Source organism: Helicoverpa armigera, chromosome 3, assembly GCF_030705265.1.
Source record: "Helicoverpa armigera isolate CAAS_96S chromosome 3, ASM3070526v1, whole genome shotgun sequence".
NCBI lineage: Eukaryota > Metazoa > Arthropoda > Insecta > Lepidoptera > Noctuidae > Helicoverpa > Helicoverpa armigera.
In genome coordinates this window covers 13600256-13621722 of record NC_087122.1, presented here as the reverse complement: position 1 = coordinate 13621722, position 21467 = coordinate 13600256, and the positions used below count along the sequence as shown (strand labels likewise).

Below are 21467 nucleotides of genomic sequence, written 5' to 3'. Positions count from 1 at the left end.
CGGCCGATTGTTAGCCATGGTGGCTGTTCCCATTTAAGGAAATCACCAACTTGCAGAATCTGCCGTGTGCAAATTTCTTAATCCAACAAAACGAAGTGGCTCGGGAATGTAACCCGCGACTCCGTGCACAGAGTCGTGCTATATGCCTGCTAGACGAACAAGGCCAACGACCAAATATGATTGTAGGAGTAACCATGACATCTGAGAGGTCGTAAACGGAACTTCCCATACCGGTTTAACAGGTGGTGGTGATTTATGAACAAACACGCGTCTACGACCAACCTTTTTTGAGGTGGGCACGGCAAAATTTGCATTCCACAACAATAAACGTAAATAAATGAGAAACAAAATTCAAAATCCCAAATACCTTGAATCTTTTAATGAAAAATTATAAATTTAAAAAACCCCCGACCCAAAAAAAGTACGCAATAATTATGACAAAAGGTTAAAAACGCTAAACCCTATAAAAAGCAAAAAATAACATTTAACACTACGTAGGTAAACTAAATTTTGTCGTGTCGGGGGACCGCTCTAATTCATTACTTTAGATACGTGTTTTTTTTTTTTAACGAATGTTGTAATTATGTAGGTATCATTTGTATCATTTGATTTATGTAAGTATTTATGAAGGTAAAAAGCGGCCCCCCGACACGTCAAAATTTAGTTTACCTACGTAGTGTTAAATGTTATTTTTTGCTTTTTATAGGGTTTAGCGTTTTTAACCTTTTGTCATAATTATTGCGTACTTTTTTTGGGTCGGGGGTTTTTTAAATTTATAATTTAATTTTATTTCATGCTTTTTAAAGGAGCTCCTTAATTTTTCCTTCTTTCGTTTAATTTATTTTATCTTTAGATGGGGTCGCTATATCCGATCTCGGCCAAAGGAAGCTGTTTAACAATCCTCATGACAAACTGGCTCTGGGAGAATTGCACAGATTGAGAAACAATAAAGATTAACCTTTGGACATTCTAGATTTTCAGCAAAAATATAAATCAGTTTATCCGTTTCATTCCGGCATTTCAGAGTTGCATCCGCCACATTCCATTTCCAGCATCAGGTTCTCGTCAATCAGAAACATGAAGAGAACTCGTCAAGACAAATTCAACGAGCCCAAACTCGATGGGTTTACTAAAAGGCAGTTCAGGGTTACGTCTCCTACCTTCGTGCCCTAACAGTAGACCAGCTCAGTGGTTCCAAAAGACATTAGTGTTTCAAATTTCAGAACCCACATATACTTGCAAGTAAACTGAGCATGTAACATTCCTATCACATCTAGCAAACGAGCTGATGACCTTGAAGACCTGAACCGATTTCCACCAAACATAGCTAAGAACACTCCCGACTGACATACCTTTTAAACAAAAAAAACCGCATTACAATCGGATCATCCGTTTGGGAGCTACGATGCCACATACACACACACACACACACACAGACACGTCAAACTTATAACACCCCGTCGTTTTTGCGTCGGGGGTTAAAAATAAGTATGCATCAGCAGAGATAAACTCAAAAGATATCAACATAAAGTATTGGCTACGCTGGGCTGTACTATGTGGTTTGTTTTCCTGGTTGACCCACCAGGACATGGTAGAAAAAGTACCTGTTACAAAAAATAATAAAAATAAAAATGTGTACTTCGCAAAACCGGTGAAAGGGGGAAGGAAGGCGTCGGCTTTCTTAAAGGTGAATAAATATTTCCCAGATAAGAAATTAACAAATGAAGATGTTCGTAGTATGGCTGATTAAAAATATTTAATAAGTTAGACTAAATAAAAAGAGTTCGTATTTATTTGCTATTTAGGTACTATGCTCATAAGGTAGCGGTAATATGAAAACAATCTGCAGCTAATAAAACAACCAAAAAACCATATAAGGTGTCTTTAGGAATATAATTATATGGCATGTCAATACATTACACTAAATGGCCATATTGAGAAAGTAAAATTTTATCTCTTAAGAATGCACATTAATTTATTCGAAACCACTCTGACTAATCAAACGTATCCACTATACGCTTTTTCCTTAAATCTCAAAAACATTGTGAATGTGTGTGTTTTGAGACCATAAAATATAAAGCCTGTATTAAGGATAAAAATCTCAGTGACACAAAATTCATTCAAGATGAAATACCTATCCGTGATATTTCTCTGTGTTGTGCTCGATCTCACAAGCTCTCGATACATAAGGTTCCCAAGTGGTTTAGAAGTGTGGATCCAGAAAGTAAAGGTTTACGAAGTGAACGAATATGGTCAAGAAATACATCCACACAATAATTATGATGATGAAGAACCGTTGATAGATATCAGGTCGGCGTATCCGAGCAACCCCGGAAAACCAGGGTGGCCACAGAAACCGTTTGGAACAGGGAACATCATTGGTTCTTCGGCTTATGGGGGAATATCGGGTGACCACTGTCCAACAGGAAGAAGAGTAGGTAATAAATGTATTGTTCCTGACAAGTGATGTACGAATATAATTTATATGCTGCGCTTTTGTGGTTTTATTTGTGAACTGTGGTTAAGTTGCCTTTGTGAATGTAATCGTCTATTTACTTACTTTTGTGCTATTTTATAATCCCGGTTTTGATTATGTAGGTAAGTACTTACTCCAAAAAGCAGAGTACGGAAAATACTTCGCCACATAGTTACCGAAATAATAACTTCATTCATTAAAATCATTCACTGTGCAATATTTATTTAGGAGCATGGTGGTAAATTATGTGAACAATTTTATTTAAACGTTTCTGTAGTTTGGCATACAATAAGCCGTCCAGAAATAAAGCCACTAAATGTAATAAATCACTAATTTTAATTTTGTTTGTATGTGTGTACGAATAACTGAGTAATTTTTTTGTCTCTCACAACAACATTCAGCAACATTACACGTACTTACTAATAATATAATCAAATTACCTACACCATACTAGGTATATTCAGTAGTTTTATCTGTGATAAAAATTATACATCTACTACATAATAAAACAGATGGCCTTTTTTATATTGGCATTGGAATGTAACATTTTTTGTGCCAAAACAAGATCCACTTAGAACAAGAAACACACGTCGGTAATGCAAACAAAAACGTATGATCAAGCTAGTATTTGCCTGACCTTGAAACATACAAACGCACAAAATGTATGTACAGTCTATACTTGTACATCACGAAGTGCGGTCAACAACTCAAAGTTAACACAATGAGGTTCTACTTCATCATCACATTTCTATTCTGTGTAATGAGTGTCAGCGTGACTACATGCCATTCAACAAGTGATGGCGATGGTGACAACGGAGATATTGTGACCCAACCTCTACCTTCAGGGGCTGCAATACAAGTAGACCCGTGTCCAGTGAATCTTGTGAGAGTAGGATATAAATGTGTACCTGTTGATTAAATTAATTTTGCTTTTTTTAATTGTGTTTTTTTCTGCGATTCATGGTGTATCAAATTATACATATAAAGGTAGGTCTCCTTGTATGGATATTCAAAATAATATATTGTGTGTTGATCCGATTTAGTAAATATTAGTTTAACCTTTGACCGCTGTGGTATGATTTCCTTTCCAACACGAAGATTAATAATATTTGAAGGTTACGTGTACGTACTCCTCACTCAAAAACCTAGGAAGTAGGAAATAAGAAAAAGTTCAAAAAGCCAACGTCACGCGGTATTCCCAGGCGGTCACCCATCCAAGTACTAACCGCGCCCGATGTTGCTTAACTTCGGTGATCGGACGAGAACCGGTGTTTTCAACATGGTATGGACGTTGGCGACTGCTGAAATGAAATTACTATTAACTATCAAAGCGTATTGGCAGGCTGCCAATAGTTTATTTTTTTCTGTACTGAATAACCCGTAAGTATATCCTGAAAATACATTGTAATGTATCTGTAGAGTTATTAGGCCTCGCGCTCACTAAAACTTCAATCAGCTTAGGATCATAGTACCTAAGTAGGTACGCTCTTTCATAAAAAAATATCAGTTTTTTTTACTGTGATTTAGTACCTAAGCCCCGTTTTCCCGTAATTAATTGAACCATTCAATTGCGTCACTGACCTACCCCACCATCTACTGACCAATGTATTTCATGACTCAGCGGTGAATATCCTGTTCTCAGACCTTCAAGTTAGGATAATGTCATACAACATCGTATACTTATAGGAAACAGGTAAATTCCTGAATAAAATATGCAAATTGGGTATAAGTTCATAAAATATCCCGTAATGGTGTCTGACACTTTAACAAGAATGCTTACACCCTATTTAAATACTTAAAGTAATGCTTTTCATGTCACATTTGCATATTGCAAATACACTACAATGTAAGCTACTCAGTTCTCTCTTATACATATAAATATGAAAGAGCTCTTCTGGAGCAAGTGGGCGTGTGCGTCCCGGACAGATACGTGTGGCGACGGCGCCGGCCGCCGCTGCTGGCCGTGCCGCGGGGGCGCACTAACTTGCTCGGAGAGGCACCGCTGACGCGCGCACTCCGCACCATGAACCTCATAGCAAACGAAATTGACCTATTTTGTTGCTCACTGAGCGAATTTGAAAGAACCACAGTATTTATTATTAGTTATAAAACATAGAATTAGATTATTAAGTGGAATTCCAGTAGCTATATTATGTATACAGGGTTACTGGTAAGTAGACCGCATCCTTTCAGGAGGTGATAGTACTGGTCAATACGGACAAATTTGACCCTGGGATACACTGGGAAAAAGTTAACCCGTTTCAAGATAATCAAATTTTAAGATCTTTTCTTTACAAGTCGTCTAGGTACACGTATACATTTTTATTACTTGTTAAAAGTCTCGTTTTTGCGGATTTTTGTGTGTTTTGTTTCTTTTTGGATAGCTAGATAAATGTAGATGTTTTTTAAGTATTCTGCACAAAAAAATGAAGACTAATATTTTTGAGAAAATATCTACTAAAAAAGTAATTGCTGTTCGCTATAATTTCCTCTGTGATTTGTACAGTTTTATGGTTTGTTATTATGAAATGATTCATCTTCTATCCAAAAACACACAAAAATCCACAAAAACGAGACTTTTGACGAATAATGAAAAGGAGATCATTCAATTCGTACCCAAAACTGAAAGTGCCGGCCAGAGTAAAAAAATACTTGATTCTTGTAGAGAATAATGCCCTGAACATTTTTTACTTTTACAAGAATCGTCTACAATTAACCCCCCGGCTGCTATTTGACTTTGAAAATACCAAAAAATCCCACAATGTTTGGAGCATTACAATACGGCCCCAAACTGAGGAAGGAAGCTGCTGCCTTCAAAGGACTCCTGCCCAACCTGGGAAGTCATCAAACGACCCCCCCCTGCTGTGGGGAAGTCAGACTCTTACTGACTAAAACCCATCATGGGGAAACCAGGGCCGGGGTAATTCTTTCGAACAATCCTGCAGCCCCGATAGGCTTTGTCCCCGCAAAAATATCGTACGATTCTTGTCGAGGATGCCCTGAAGATTTTTTACAATTATAAGGAACCTCTTCGGTTAACCCCCAGGCTGCTGTTTGAGTTTAAAGTCGGAGAACCGTGAATAAAAAATCTATACTTGAATGTTATGGCAAATAACGTTCACAGTATTTTTTTAACCAACTTCCCAAAAAGGAGGAGGTTCTCAATTCGACGGGATCTTTTTTTTTATGTATGTTCACATTTTGATTTGCAATTTTTTTTTTGATAGGGTATAGATACTTTCCAGGTAGTCCCATACCTAATTACCAGGTCAGGATCTGATGATGGAAACCCTGAGAAATCGAGGGCAACTTTCGAAAATTGTAGGCGTGCATAGGTTAAAAACTTAACAATGAGGTGTACGTCTGATAACACTATGCAACAGTGAAGGTTTGGAGCTGACCTGATGATGGAGACGAGAGAAGGGGAGGGAACTCGACAACTGAATATGTAAACTACCTTGTGTTTGGGCTTATATTATTTGTATTGACGAGACCTTTGCAACTGTGAAGGTTTGGAGCTGACCTGATGATGGAGATCTGAGAAGGTCGAGGGAACTCGACAACTGAATATCTAAACTACCTCGTATTTGGGCTTATATTATTCTTACCCTTACTCTTACACTGGTACATTATCAGAAGGAACATGATGGGTTTAAATCAGTAAGTCTCCTCGGTGTGCAGCAGGAGGGGGGGGAGGGCATATCGTAGACGTTCGATTAGTTAAAAAAATACTGTGAACGTTATTTGCCATAACATTCAAGTATAGATTTTTTATTCACGGTTCTCCGACTTTAAACTCAAACAGCAGCCTGGGGGTTAACCGAAGAGGTTCCTTATAATTGTAAAAAATCTTCAGGGCATCCTCGACAAGAATCGTACGATATTTTTGCGGGGCAAAGCCTATCGGGGCTGCAGGATTGTTCGAAAGAATTACCCCGGCCCTGGTTTCCCCGTGATGGGTTTTAGTCAGTAAGAATCTGACTTCCCCACAGCGGGAGAGGGGTCATTTGATGACTTCCCAGGTTGGGCAGGAGTCGTTTGAAGGCAGCGGCTGCCTTCTCCAGTTTGGGGCCGCAATGTAATGCTCCAAATATTGTGGGATTTTTTGCTATTTTCAAAGTCAAATAGCAGCCTGGGGGTTAATTTTAGACAATTCTTGTAGTAGTAAAAAATGTTCAGGGCATTATTCTCTGCAAGAATCTACTACTTTTTTCTTCTGGCCGGCACTTTCATTTTTGGGTACAAAATGTTCGAGACTTGAATGATCTCCTTTATACGTGTACCTAGACGACTGATCTTGAAATTCGATTATCTTGAAACGGGTTAACTTTTGCCCAGTGTATCCCAGGGTCAAATTTGTCCGTATTGACCTATACTATCACCTCCTGAAAGGATGCGGTCTACTTACCAGTAACCCTGTATATAGAATTAAGTTACACTATCGAATTAGATTTAATCTGTAAGGATAGTTGTAAGAGAGGAAAAAAAAAAAAAAAGCATGAGCCATCATCATCACACTATCCCACCACTTCGTGGAGACCAGCCGAGAGATAGAATGCGGTTCTACTTCGCCACAGCACTGTTCTGTGTTTTGAGTGTCAGTGTGACTACCTGCCCTTTAGCCCAAGAAGAGAGCCGTTAGCCTGAACAATTAGATGATAAAAGCTGACTACCTAATACCATGTCCCATTAATTTCGTCAGAGTAGTGAATAAGTGTGTGCCTGTTGATTAAATATTTTGACACTGAAAAGATTATAGTCATCTAAAAAACCTATAGTTTATACTTCCAACATCTATAGTGCCTTAACGCCCTAGATTACTAACGAACGATAATGTCAGACTGTTACTGAATTACATAGATCTATCCATGTCAGTCTTGTTTCTCTAAGATAATTGCTTTTTATTACCCAAACTGCCTGTTCTGTAAGAATTTAAAAGATTTACCGCAGCTCTTGTACTCAATGGCTCCAAAAAAAACGACAGGGCTCACCATACGCTCCAAGTCTTTGTTGAAAGTCAAATTAGGGTATTAAAACAAAAAGCCAACGTCACGCGGTATTCCCAGGCGGTCACCCATCCAAGTACTAACCGCGCCCGATGTTGCTTAACTTCGGTGATCGGACGAGAACCGGTGTTTTCAACATGGTATGGACGTTGGCGAATGATGAGCCAAACGTGTTATTTGCTAGCAGCTCCTGTTGGCAGTTTTCCAATAATGATTTTGTCTGTACCTACAAACAACTATGTCTCTAAACGACAGCGAATAATGCCCAGGAAGTGGGCAGACGTTGTGTACATACAATTTATGTAGTCCATGAATAGAGCATAGCTATACAAAATTATGTTTGTAATCAACTCGTCGCTTTGTGACAAGTAAATTATCTAAAGCAAATTGTAACCAATAAATATACATATACATACATTACATAGGTATACATAAAGCGTAGTCAGAGTCGTTTTACAATTCCCCCACATCACTGCGGGCGCAAGTAATCCAGTTTCGAAATGAGGTTCTACTTTATCATAGTACTAATGTGTGTAATGAGTGTCAGCGTGACCACCTGCCAATCAACAACTGATGCTGAGCGTCCTCCGGATGGCGAGTCGGGTATTCAAGCTGCCACCCCATCAATTTTGAAAGCGGACGCCTTCGTATGTCCTGAACACTTTGTAAGAATTGGTAGCAAATGTGTGCCTGTTGATTAAATTATTTTTCCTCAATGGTGTTCTTTTAATCAAATCAAATCAAATAATTTATTCATTTTTATGAAATAGTCTGAAACTCTGAGGAGATAGGCAGTTAACGATCTTTGAGATTTTCCGCGGAAGGATGGACGTGCGAACGGACAGACGGACTTGGTGAAACTGTAAAGGTTCTTAGTTGACTACGGAACCCTAATAAGGGGAAAAATGCCCAGGAAATGGACAGATATTATGCAATCAAAATTTATGTATTACATAAATACAGCGCAGTTATCCAAATCGCTATGTGACATGTAAATTATTCAAACCAAATTGTAACGAATAAATACATAAGTATATAGGTATACCTAAAAAGCGTAGCTCAGAGTCGTCTTACTATTAGCTCACATAACGTCGCGCAATCCAGTGTCGAAATGAGGTTCTACTTTATCATAGTACTAATGTGTGTAATGAGTGTCAGCGTGACCCCGGGCCACTCAACAACTGATGAGACACCACCCCTGGATGGCGAGGCGACTATCCAATCTACCCCATCAGTTTTCAAAGCTGACGCCATTGTATGTCCCGAACACTTTGTAAGAATAGGTAGTAAATGTGTGTTTGTTGATTAAATTATTGGAACTCAATGGTGTTTTTTTATGGCTTGGTTAGCGGGTGTTCACTGAGATTATCCGCGGAAGGACGGACGGACATACAAACATGGCGAAACTATAAAGGTTCCTAGTTGACTACGGAACCCTAAAAAGGGGAAAATGCCCAGTAAAGGGACAGACATTGTGCAAACATAATTGATGTAGTTATATAAATAAATGGTCTTTGAAATCAACTTGTAGCTGTATGACAAGCAAATGATTTTAAACAGATTATACCTATTTAAAAATGCACATAGGTACATAAAAGCGTAGTGCAGTGTCGTCATATTATTCCACCACATCACGGCGAGCAGTTGAGTGTCGAAATGAGGTTCTACTTTATCACAGTACTATTGTGTGTAATGAGTGTCAGCGTGACTACGTGCCAATCAACAACTGAAGGAGAGCATTCGGAAGAAATTGCAATGTATCCCCCAGCCATTTTCAAAGCGGACGTCATATGTCCCGTGAATTATATTAGATTAGGTAATAAATGTGTGCCTGTTGATTAAATTATTGTGACTCAATAGTCTTATTTATTTTGACGTTTTAGGGTCTCAGCACACATATGGGATCGGAAAGGGATCGTCACCGTATCGCCTCGAGCCGTTCAGAATGGTTTGTATTAAACTCCCTACTGCAACGCACACTAATCGGAATAATAACGTAATCGCCTCGCCTCGGATCAGGCTCCGAACTTGAATTCCCGCGCTTACGGCTCATCGTCCCCGCGCTTACGTTTCTCCGTCCCCGCGCTTACGTCTCTCCGTACCCGAGCTCACATCTCTTCGTCCACCCTTTCCCCTTTTTTTTATAGTCCGAAATTCTCCTTCAGTACTCCTTGCTTTATTCATACTGTGTACCCAATATCTTTTTCTTTTTTTCTTGCTATTTTCTTTTTCCTCTTCATCAAGTGCTATGGCTATGATAGCCAACTCACGTATTGTAAACCAAGACATAACCGTGCGCTACACTTAACGTTTGGATTCAAACTGATCTGGTGCCAACCAGGTCAGCCAGGGGGCGTTGAGGCGTAAGCGCGGTGTCGCCTAGCCGTAGCCGAGTTGACGTACAGGCGCTGCTGATACGCTTTCGTTACGTGCATACGGTAGGTTGACGCCTGGTTGACAGCGAGGCGAAAGGCGTTACGGTTACGATCCCTTTCCGATCCCATATGTGTGCTGAGACCTTTAACGTAAGTATTACAACCCTTTTATAAGTCGTCATGTCACCTCATTACAAATAAGGTGGAATGCGATGATATAATAAATAAATGAGATATACCTATAAGAGAAAATAACAGGCAGATGATAATGATAAATGAGTAGGTTTTCTGTTTCCTTCTACGTTATTTGACAAAAGGATGCAATGCTCAAAAATACTTTTAAAAGCATTATTGTTTTTGGAGCAATAACAATAAATCAGGCGCATTTTATAATAAAATAAAAAGTACGAAAAAGCCAACGTCACGCGGTATTCCCAGGCGGTCACCCATCCAAGTACTAACCGCGCCCGATGTTGCTTAACTTCGGTGATCGGACGAGAACCGGTGTTTTCAACATGGTATGGACGTTGGCGACTGATCATAGGAAATTACTATTTAGTTCATGCGTATTAATGGCAGGTTTCCAATAATGTATTTATATCTGCACTGAAACTGAACACTTCGCCACCGGTTTTCGCAAGGACGAAACAAATTCACGATAAGTTCGATGCCGGGAGGGGAGTAACTTATCAAACCGTGATGTATACCCAGACTAGATTCACTGCAATATCAGTAACTAGGTACATAAATTGCCAACGTCTAAATAAGTCTTCATCGACGACCTTGATGGCGCAATGGTCACCATGCCGGACTGCCGAACCTGAGGTCTCGGCAGGTTCGATTCCCGGTTCGGTCGATATGTGTGTGATGAGCATGTTTGTTGGCCGTGGTCTGGGTGTTACAATATGTATTTATCAATATGTATACATATACAAGGTGTTGATTTGCATTTGTGCCATACTTCAGGAAGGGGACATAAATACGTAAATAATCGATTGGAATTACAGTAGACGGGAAATAGCTAATATGCACTGCTTTTTTTGTCATTGTAATGTCGTAGTATTTCAGAAGAAATCCAATTTTATGAATGAAAATTATGAATAATCGTTGCGTATGCTTTATGTGAGGGCGCAGCACGGTTTTAAGGCCAGTAACACACGCGCCAAGTTTAAATACGGCTAGATGAAATTGACGGACAACCGAAAAAAAAAAAATTACCTATTACCAATTTTTTGTTGATTTGGGTCGAGAATCATTAGCATAATTACGTCCTTGAATATGGCACGGATGCAAATCAACAGCTTGTATGTAGCTATACAGGAATGAATTTTATCCAGTGCGCAAACTTTGTCAACTTATAGTTAAATAAGTTTTATAGATAGGTATATTTTTATTTTGTCGTGTTTTAGTACAAAAAAGAAAAGTTATTGATATCGAAGGATGTTTATTTTGTAACCGATTGTACGCTCACAGTCATCATAGTAGGCACGCCGGCAACGCGAAACCGATTTACTGACGCGAGCGCTACTCGGCGCGCGTTAGAATAGTTGGTATCCATATTTTGCTGATGTTAGGGCGGACAAAAGAATGTTTTTTTTTTTTTACTGATGGTGTAAATATGTTCTGTCAATGATTCTGGACCACCAGTTTTTTTTGTGCACTGCTTAAAATTAATTCCTGTATGTAGTTTATCAGTTGTGTTAGCACCCATAACACAAGTTAATTAATAACTTACCATAACTAACCGACCGTGTGTGAAAATGTGTCCAGACATTATTTATAAATTACATGACTAAAAACAAAATTACAATCAATCGTCCCTATTTAAATGATTTGTCCCTTGGCTATGACGCACTGGTAAATTGATCAATCCAAAATTGCGTAAGTACTTAATACATTGTCCCCAAATACATTTGTATAAAAGACAGAAGGCACTGAAAGCATTCTATTTTACAATATCACGGGGAGTAGTGAAGACCTGACGATACGCCAATGAGGTTCTATTTCACGACCCTATTAATCTGTATAATGAGTGTCATCGTGACTACGTGCTTGGTCAGTGGTGACGACCCTGATGCGGCAGAGAATTCTACTACCATAGATGGAGCAATATTTGTAGGTGACCCGTGCCCTGCTAACTTTGTGAGAGTCAACAATAAATGTATTCTTATTGATTAAAGACTTCCGCAACGTAACTACATTTTATTCTTCTTCCCCTCTTGCCGAAAAGTTAAAGCTAAGCCTATGTTATGTGATCAATAATTTCCAAGAGCCACTATCTTCAGGTCCTCGCTGCTGTCTATCGTAAAATAATCATCATCATCTTCATCATCAGCCTATCGTAAAATAATGCTGTCAGGCAATCTTGCGCGTCTGTATGGACACACAATATCATTACAACGGTTCATGACAAACAATTACAATAGATAGTCTTAAAAAATATATTTACACGCATATGTAAATATATTTTCTTTCCTAAATAGGCCCTTTTAATGTTTTGCTAGTTTATGCATTTTTTAGCGAAAGGTCATAATAAGAGTCGAGGCTTAAAAGCAAAAAGCCAACGTCACGCGGTATTCCCAGGCGGTCACCCATCCAAGTACTAACCGCGCCCGATGTTGCTTAACTTCGGTGATCGGACGAGAACCGGTGTTTTCAACATGGTATGGACGTTGGCGACGGAGAAATTTAAGTTCTGATTGACTAGCAAGCAGAGCATATTGGCAGCTATCCAATTGTTTATTTCTGTATTTACAGCACACAATGTTTATACTTACTTAAGTATATCGTCTATAACTATGAGGCCGCTGCCTCGAATTTTGCGGGCAGCGGGGCGGCAGCGGCGGCGGCGCGGGCGGTCACCGTTTTGAATGGAGCTCACCGCTCGTTGCCCGCTCCCGCGCCGCTGTATTCGAGGGCCGGTCCATTTGATTATACGCGTAAGATCCTGCCGCTCCCGCGCCGCCGCCGCTGCCGCCCCGCTGCCCGCAAAATTCGAGGCAGCGGCCTGAAACTCTGACTTGTCATCGTGGTGTAGCAATCGGTTTCACGGCATATGAGTATGCCGCTACTCTGTGGCGGCATATTGGGCTGACATAGACTAGTGTAGTCTCAATATATGACATGTCATCGACACGAAAGAAGAAGAAGAAGAACTATGAAACTGACATACTTAACTCTACGGCAATATGTCAGTATACACCTCGTCTATCAACGAAACATTTTTTCCTGTTTGTTGAAGAGGCGATACTGGTCAGTTTTCACACCAGCACATTAACTGAAGCAGGCTATTACGACAATGACATAATCACTGCACTTATTTTTTCACATAAAATAAAAAGATATGCCGTATTATTTTCATTGTAAATTATGGAGCATTATTTACCTAAGGCAAATTACATTTTAATGTTTGCACACTACTTAACTTTAATCGATTTGTGGTTAAGCAATGACGCACAGGGGAAAAAATGTGGAAACAGGTAAATAACTTATTTACGTTTTATATTAATATGAATACATCACCTTCATATAAATATGAAAATTATTCAATATCATCATACTATTCTGATAGAGCACGGGGAGTAGTGCAGATCTCATACAATGAGGTTCTATTTCACCGCAGTACTATTCTGTGTAATGAGTGCCAGTGTGACCACATCTCATCTATCCAGTGACTACCATGAACCGATAGAAACAGTTTCTTCAGGTAATATCACGGAGGTACCGACTGGAGTCATATTCGAAGTAAATGCATGTCCTGCAAATTTTGTCAGAATCAACGACAAATGTGTAGCTATTGATTAATATTAATATATTGTTTAATTGTTGGACTGTTTGTTGTAATGGTTGGCCATTAAAAAATATGTTTTAGTTACGAATATAGGAAAATTGTGAACCTAGATTATACTTCTTTTTTCATTTATTTACTTAATTACTTACCTACCTATTTTTCCCTATATTTATCTTTGGGTATACCTATATACATGACACACATTACCTTTTACATATTTTTCGATAAAAAATCACCTTCACCCATTTCCCTTTAATTATTTTTTTTATCAAGAGGCTTTTTCTTTTTTATAATAAGTAGTGTAATTGGCTCAAATATTTTTTATTAGTTACGACTTAACGATCATTTCCTTCTAGGTACTAAATCAATGATCACGTTTCGTAACACCTCGCATGAAAAAATGTACTTTTGTTTTTAATATCCTTAGTGATTACGTTTGTTTGTTTTAATAATAGTATTAATAAATAAAAAATGCTCGTAAAATTGCTTGAAATCGGAAGCATATGTCAGTAGAACTATAAAACAGATATCACGCCTAATTTATTTCTATCCTAATGGTTATTCAATTCAGTGCAATGCACTTCTAATGCATTTTAATTCTTTTAGAAAACGGAAGGCCGTAGTTATTGGTTCCTTAGTATCAGCGCATGCGCATGCAATGTTTCACTACTTATCATTCTTTCCGCTTCGATGATCTCAAGATACGCCAATAATTTGTCAAGTGTGATTTTTTTGTTTGATGTCTAGTATGGTTACAGACAGCAGACAGCAACTATGTAACACCTATGTAATTTCAGAAGAAAATGCCATTTAATACTACAGAATAACTTAATTGCTTCTTTAAGAGATGGAAAATGCAACTAACTTATGTGTTTCCTACAACACAATACTAAAAAATTCAGAACGTAAGTAGAAAACTCATGTATCTCCTCACCTACTGAGAAAAGTGCTACAATTTATAAATTAAGTCATTGCTAAGTTCCACACAGAAGGTGCAAAAAAATCCGACCAAACCCGTATAATTTATTCTCCAAAGCGTGCAGCGATCCTAAACCATAATAAATTAGCACAATTAACAATTAAGTGATTAAATTTGCAGAAAATAACGGAACAGCATAAATAAATGCAACAGATAGGCTACGAGTTAATTACAGAAATCGTGTTTGTTGGCCGCGATGATCGTCAAATTCACGTTTTATTTATTACTCGGCCATTTTGTGGTTTCCCAAGTGATATACGATGCGTATTTCGGAAAACCAGTTAAGGATGAACGGGGTAAGCTGTTGGAAAGCTTGAATTTGACTACGTGAGTTTATTTTTCATTAGATATTACTTATTTAAAATGTTAGTTCTTATGCTTGACTTTCTCCCTTATGCTTATAAAGCGTAAATGGTATTATAATAAGTGGGTATTAAAAACAGTAATGAATATTAAAAAAAAAACAGTTATAATAGTTGTGAAAATATAGCTTAAATGTGCAAAAATCTGTTCTGATTATTGGCCAGATTCAATAAATTAAAATTCAGCTTCCAATAGAGATACTTTGATCACTTACTTAAAACAGGGTTCCTGTTAAATAAGTAACTGAATATTACTTAGAATCATGATTGAAATGATTAGAAATCATTTTCTGTCTGAAAAGTACCGAATCGACTCTTTTTTTTATTTAAAGGCCTTCACCTACTAACACGTTAGGGTACCTACATCCTAGTTTCAGAACTCTTTTTAACTTCTAATAAATCAGTTGTATAGTGATGTTCTTACTGTCCAGGCAATGCACAGTGCGGGTGCAACCATGCGACGAGCACGAGGGTCGGCGCATCGACGGCACCTGCGTGAACCCCAAGTATCCCTCCCGAGGCGCCTCCCCTACCCCCTTGCTGAGGCTGAGGCCCGCCAAGTTCGGACTCGGTAAGATGGTGATGAAGGTTGTCCACAACCTATTCTTTACGTCTTTCTTGGTAATTAATGCACCTCCCATATTATCTCAGCATCACCCTAAGGTTGACTAAAGAGAATGCCTGAGGCATTAAGCCCACCTACCTATGCAATATACAGTGGCGTGCACTTGGAGAGGCCTATGTCCAGCAGTGGACTGCGATAGGCTGATGATGATGATGATGATGCAATATGCTATTGCATAAAATTAAATAAATAAATAAATATACGTTTATTTATGCGAAAGGACCAAAATTTTGAATTCAATAAAAAAACTGGGTCTAAGTTCCTCGCATTTTTTCGATCTCAGTTGTATAAACAAAAAATAATTTCAATGACAATGATAAACAGTGCACCTGTGTGGACGGCATTACTTAACGAATACGAGTACATTTCAGGTAACAGCTTACGACCTGCTATGAACGGCTCCGAGCTACCATCAGCTCGTCTGCTGCGCACCAAGATCCTGAGTGATGGCTTCCCAGAAGACTACCAGTTCAATACCCTGGCCACTCACGTGTTCGTCTTCTCCATCGTGGATGTTGCTGACTTGACGGTGTTGCGTAAGTCTTTTGATAGTTTAATGTTTGCCCACCCTAGATAGGCAGATAGGCAGTCGCTTCTTGTAAAGCACTGGTAGTCTGGTACTCAGCTGAATCCGGTTAGACTGGAAGCCGACTTCAACATAGTTTGGGAAAAAGGCTCGAAGGATGATGTTTGCACACCTTTATGGTTTTGTTAGAAAATTCACGGATTCGTATTTTGTGATCACCACGCTATGTTCTATAATTGATATAATGCTCAATCCTTCTCCCTGTGAGAGGAGGCCTGTGCCCAGTAGTGGGATGATAAAAAAAGGCTGTAAGTTAGAGCAGACTTGAACAATGTTTACGCACGGTAAAGATATGATTTAAACTGTGGTTTATGTCCCTGTTAAATTGTCGGGACATTGGAAAACCTTCCTATAATTTCTTTCTAATTTAACAGTTCGCTACGCAATCGCCAGCGACTGCTGCCTGGGCAACACGCCCAACCGAGTCAATCCTCTTTGCATCCCCATACCAGTTCCTCAAGACGATCCCTACCTTCGGAGAACTGGCATCAGGTGCATGAACCTCACCAGATTCTCCACGTTCCAAGAGATGGGCTGCATACCCAACACTCTTCCTGCTGAACGAGTAAGTACATGAGTTGAGGGGGTCCACCTACCAATTGGAGATATCATGGCCCAATGGCCAGGGTTCCGCTTTAGGGATGGAAGAGTATGACTTCCATCTGCCCCAAATGCACTTTTGACACTCCAAATACAAAGGTTAGTTTCAGGACTTAACAAATCACACTACTTATAAGCTTTAAAAAATACCTTAATTTAATTACTTAAATGGGAGCTGATCCATAAATATGTACTTGAATATATGCCGCTCCACAGTACAATCTACCAACTCCGTTAGAAGACCTGTCAATTGTATACGGCTATACCGACGCTCGGGAGAGACAAATCAGGACATACCAGGGAGGACTGCTGAAGTCTGAAGAAAGAGACGGCGTGGAGAGACCACCGGGCACTTCTGCTATTTGCGTTAATAACCGAAGACCTGTTGAGAACGCCTGCTATGAATTTGGTAAGTATCCATAGAGCCCTATTATGTACTTTTATGAGATGTCTCAAATCACAGAGCATACTTATTGGATGCGCTTGCGCCAGATTTATAGTGATATTTTGAAATGTTTGAATGGTCATGGTGGTTATGTTTTTCAGGTGACTTCTATGACGGGAACGTCCTATCTGGCATATACCTAACTGCGATGTGGTTCTACCGGGAACACAACAGGTTGGCTCGCAAGCTGGCAGCTATCAACCCCTGCTGGGATGACCAGAAGCTGTTTGAGACCGCTCGCCAGATCAATATAGCTCAATGGCAGTATATGCTGTATTATGAACTAATGGCAGATATCTTAGGTAAGAAATGATTACGAATTTTTGGCTACATTACTTTCTTCGTTTTTTCAGATTATTAATTCTTAATCACTTGATACTTTCGCTTTAGGTCGAAAGAATGCCCTGGAGACTGGAGTAATATATGAGACGACTGGCTACGTCAATGATTTTGATGAGCACTCCAAGCCGGGAGTATACCATGAGTATCTGATTGGAACACGCTGGTTCCATACCTTCCAGGATGGAAGGACCGAGTGAGTTAATCATAGAACTATATCTATAAATTTTTTTGCTTCATCTCTTATGTTTTCTCCCAGAATTAAATTAATTGGCAATTAAGTGGAGTAGATAATTATCAAAAGTGGACCTAGCTAGTACAGTAAAGATCTAAAAGACAATGTTGAAAACCTCATTAACAAACATTTCTTTCAAAGCGTTACACATTAATGGTGCTTACAAACAGACATAGTTGCAGTTGGGGCAGAATTATATCATTAACCTCGTTGGATAAACATTATTGCAATACAGTCTGTATTTAATGGTACAGCTGATGGCAGTGAAAACTTTTAGAACTACTAATATTAAAAATACTAGCAATGATGATGTTCTTCCAGCCTATACAGCAAGAAGGGTAAATACCTTGGCACCCGCACCACAGTTGACGATGAGTTCAGGAGCGGTATCCTTGAGGTGAACAACACTGAAGCAGACCTGACACAGGGTGCTTTCAGACAGAGAGCGGCCAAGTTTGATTACACCATTGAACCTGATGTAAGAATACCATTCAAAAACGCTATTGTTACTGTTATTTTACTTCTTACATTTTCCATTAATGAGAGTTCAATGTAGTAGATATCAGTTATTTAAATGATCGTGTGTGTTTCTTGACAGATAGCGGAGCGTGTTCTCGGAGAATTACAATCAGCTTCAGATCTCAGCGCCATTGACATCATGAGGGGTCGTGACCAGGGCTTACCTCCATACAACGAATACAGGAAGATATGTGGCTTGCCTGTAGCTCACAAGTTTAAGGATTTCGAAGATACCATCTACGCTGACGTATGTACCCATATCATTATCACCTATACATATGTACCCATAATTTTTCTTTATCTTTCTAGACCTAACTTTTTCTCAAGTTGGTAACCATATATAACAGTTATTCCCCAATAGTATTATTTTGTCCCCAGAAAGTAGAACAGCTTCGTCGTATCTATGACAATGAAGTTGACGACATGGAGCTGATGGTAGCCATATACAGTGAGAAGCTGCTGCACGGTGCGTGGGTGGGACCAACCCTGTTCTGCATCATGGTGGAGAATCTCGTCAACTGGAGGAGATCGGATAGACACTTCTTTGAAAATGGACAAACTCACTCTGCTTTAACTCTTTGTAAGTATCAAAAGACCAGAAAAATATCTAGGAATAAGTTATTTATTTTTCTTTTTCAGTGTTAATTTGTCGAAAAATTAATTCATACTTCTCTTAAAAAATACTTTCGTCTTATAGCCCAACTGAACGAAGTAAGGACTACCAGTGTAGCTCGTCTGCTTTGTGACAACGGCGACGGCGTAGAAGAAATACAACCCAAAGCTCTGCTTAACGTTAGCAAAAAGTAAGTCGTATGTCAATAAAGCTAAAGTCTATTTTCACTGCTTCACGTTTTTGCACGTCTTGAAATCATAAATACAACTTCGTTTCCCTATTTAGAAGAAACTTTGTATTTTCCGAGTATTCCGTTTCTGCTTACAAAACTATTTTAAGTACGAAACTACAAGAAGGCATCTTATTATAGTGCACAAGAGCCAATTAAGCGAACAAGATTGTTCGTCTGTCGAGAAATGAACTTTTAACCTTGTTTTAAAATAAAAAGTAATGTTCTTTTCAATTCCAGGAACAAAATAGTGCCGTGCGATCACATACCGGGTATGGACCTTAATAAATGGCTAGATCCTACATGTCACCTGGATAAGAAAGACCAACATGACCACGTGACGAAGAAGGACCAGCATAGCTATGACTGGAAGACTAATAGTTATAATCCAATGTGGGATGGAATTGGGTATGGTTATAAAAAGAAGTAGTCCAGAAAATCAGAATAAATGTTTTCTTTTTTGAGGAATTGTCACATTAGTCAATAAAATTGGCCTTACTTACATATGTGTTTGATTTGCCTTCTATTAATTACTTTTGCATTTGCGCGTGAAGCTCTTTAATCCAAATACGTATTGAGACTAGGTAAGTGTGATATAAAGCGTATCATTTAAAAACGAAAACTGGATTAAACTGAGTCCAAAATAGTGCTGACAAACAATAGCCCCTTTTACTGAAATTCTTGCTGAAATCACGACTCTAGGAATGCAAATGAGAAATAATAAGTTAAGGATTATGGACTTTGATACTACTACTAACGTTTTGTGTTCGGGGTGAGATGGAAAATACGTCTAACCTTTCATAAAAGCAACATAATTGAATGCTGTTTCTTTTCCTTAAAAATATTCTTTGAAAGTACAGAGTCCATGAACTGGCTGAAAGTACTTTAATTTTTGTATTAGTTACTGTGATAACAATATAGACTTCAGAAAGTGATCCATAAAAAATGATAGTTCTGTCATAAGCTCTGACAATGCTATTACCCAGACGCATGGTGATGTTTTTATTCATCCTCCATAAAACAACATTAGAAAAACTCACTCATCTCTCACCTTAAACCCTTCTAAAACCAACAGTAACCCCACAAAACCAAGATCCCCTCCCACCGAAGACAAATAACGGGCATTTTTATTTTCTTATGGAAATTAAACCGGAGCCCCGGTTAATATTGTTTCTGCTTACGAAATGCGCGGCCAAGATACAGCGGTTTATTTGACAGGCGTTTGAGAGCGCCTTTATAAGCATTATGGTACCCCACTGACCTTTTAAATTTGAGCCACGTTTTTGCGAGAATATGTTGGCCTACGGAATTTTTATGAGGTTCAGTTTGATTTTTTTGGCGTTTCGGGGATAAATCTGGCTGGTATTGAGGTGTAACTTTTGCTTCTTTTGCTGTAAAGGCTTTGTTAGGTGACAGAAACGTATCGAAATATCTGTATTAGTACTTAGGTACAAGAGATTCTGACTCTAAAGACAAATCCTTAATCCTATTATCCTTTGAACTACCTACAGAATATTATATTCACCTTTGTCCTGGAGACAATGTTAAGACAAAGCTGAAACCGTAGAATCCCCCTGAACTTGTTCGCAAGGCGTATTAGACTACCTAGTATGACCGCATTATACTTGAGATCTTAAGCTTGGGATCATTTCTGCACTTAATATTGGCTCTGTAGTCAGCTTAATGTAGGCTAAACGCACCACAAAAAAATGTTTTTACTTTCATAAAAAGCTTGAAATGTTTCATTGGTAAACTTTTAACGCTTTACAACTTAATATGATAACGATGTGAACGCAACCGAGAACCCAAAACTCTCCCACTAAAACAAAACAAATTAATTTTAAAACAATTTGCAATCGACAAAACCCTCTGTAATGGAACAAATACACTAATTGATAGTTCAGTCCAATTAACAAAGTAAGCCTGAACACGTGTATGAATGTACTCCCCGGTACTCTGAGGTCAAGTGGGCTTTGTCGCTGTTTAGATATGGATTTAGGCGCTTTTCATTTAAAATGGCCTCTGTTTCTTTATCTTAAGTCTTAAATTCCAGTAACCTCTTGTGATTTGATAAATACTTCCTGTTTTCATAGGTATTTGTTTACTAACTATACTTAGGTACAAGATTCTTGAGAAATGTGATCAAAAACAAAAAGCTGCCGACTGATGAGTACCTATGTTATTCATGTAATATATCAATGTAACACCAATTACAGACAATAACGTAATAAGTGCTATTGAAGCAGCAATTTGTTCGTGCAAGGTGGAACGTGAGGCGTGCATATAAT

The 21467-nt window shown here is 38.7% G+C and overlaps 1 protein-coding gene and 4 non-coding genes across 5 annotated transcripts; 1 reads left to right on the top strand and 4 right to left on the bottom strand.

Annotated features, from left to right (window-relative positions):
* Positions 1-3653: 3653 nt before the first annotated feature.
* On the bottom strand, positions 3654-3772 carry LOC135119343 (5S ribosomal RNA). Its single transcript, XR_010278199.1, has one exon. It is a non-coding gene; the product is annotated as a 5S ribosomal RNA (ribosomal RNA).
* A 3745-nt stretch (positions 3773-7517) lies between these two features.
* Positions 7518-7636, bottom strand: LOC126053791 (5S ribosomal RNA). The gene has a single exon (XR_007510473.1). It is a non-coding gene; the product is annotated as a 5S ribosomal RNA (ribosomal RNA).
* A 2634-nt stretch (positions 7637-10270) lies between these two features.
* On the bottom strand, positions 10271-10389 carry LOC126053798 (5S ribosomal RNA). Its single transcript, XR_007510480.1, has one exon. It is a non-coding gene; the product is annotated as a 5S ribosomal RNA (ribosomal RNA).
* A 2026-nt stretch (positions 10390-12415) lies between these two features.
* On the bottom strand, positions 12416-12534 carry LOC126053786 (5S ribosomal RNA). Its single transcript, XR_007510468.2, has one exon. It is a non-coding gene; the product is annotated as a 5S ribosomal RNA (ribosomal RNA).
* Positions 12535-14638: 2104 nt separating this feature from the next.
* Positions 14639-19667, top strand: LOC110377670 (peroxidase). Its single transcript, XM_049836108.2, has 12 exons — positions 14639-14953; positions 15420-15559; positions 15985-16149; positions 16574-16764; positions 17016-17208; positions 17346-17546; positions 17635-17779; positions 18140-18296; positions 18417-18584; positions 18716-18917; positions 19035-19140; positions 19420-19667. The coding sequence occupies exons 1-12, from the start codon at positions 14823-14825 to the stop codon at positions 19607-19609; spliced, it is 1989 nt and encodes a 662-aa protein (XP_049692065.2). The 5' UTR covers positions 14639-14822; the 3' UTR covers positions 19610-19667.
* Positions 19668-21467: the final 1800 nt, after the last annotated feature.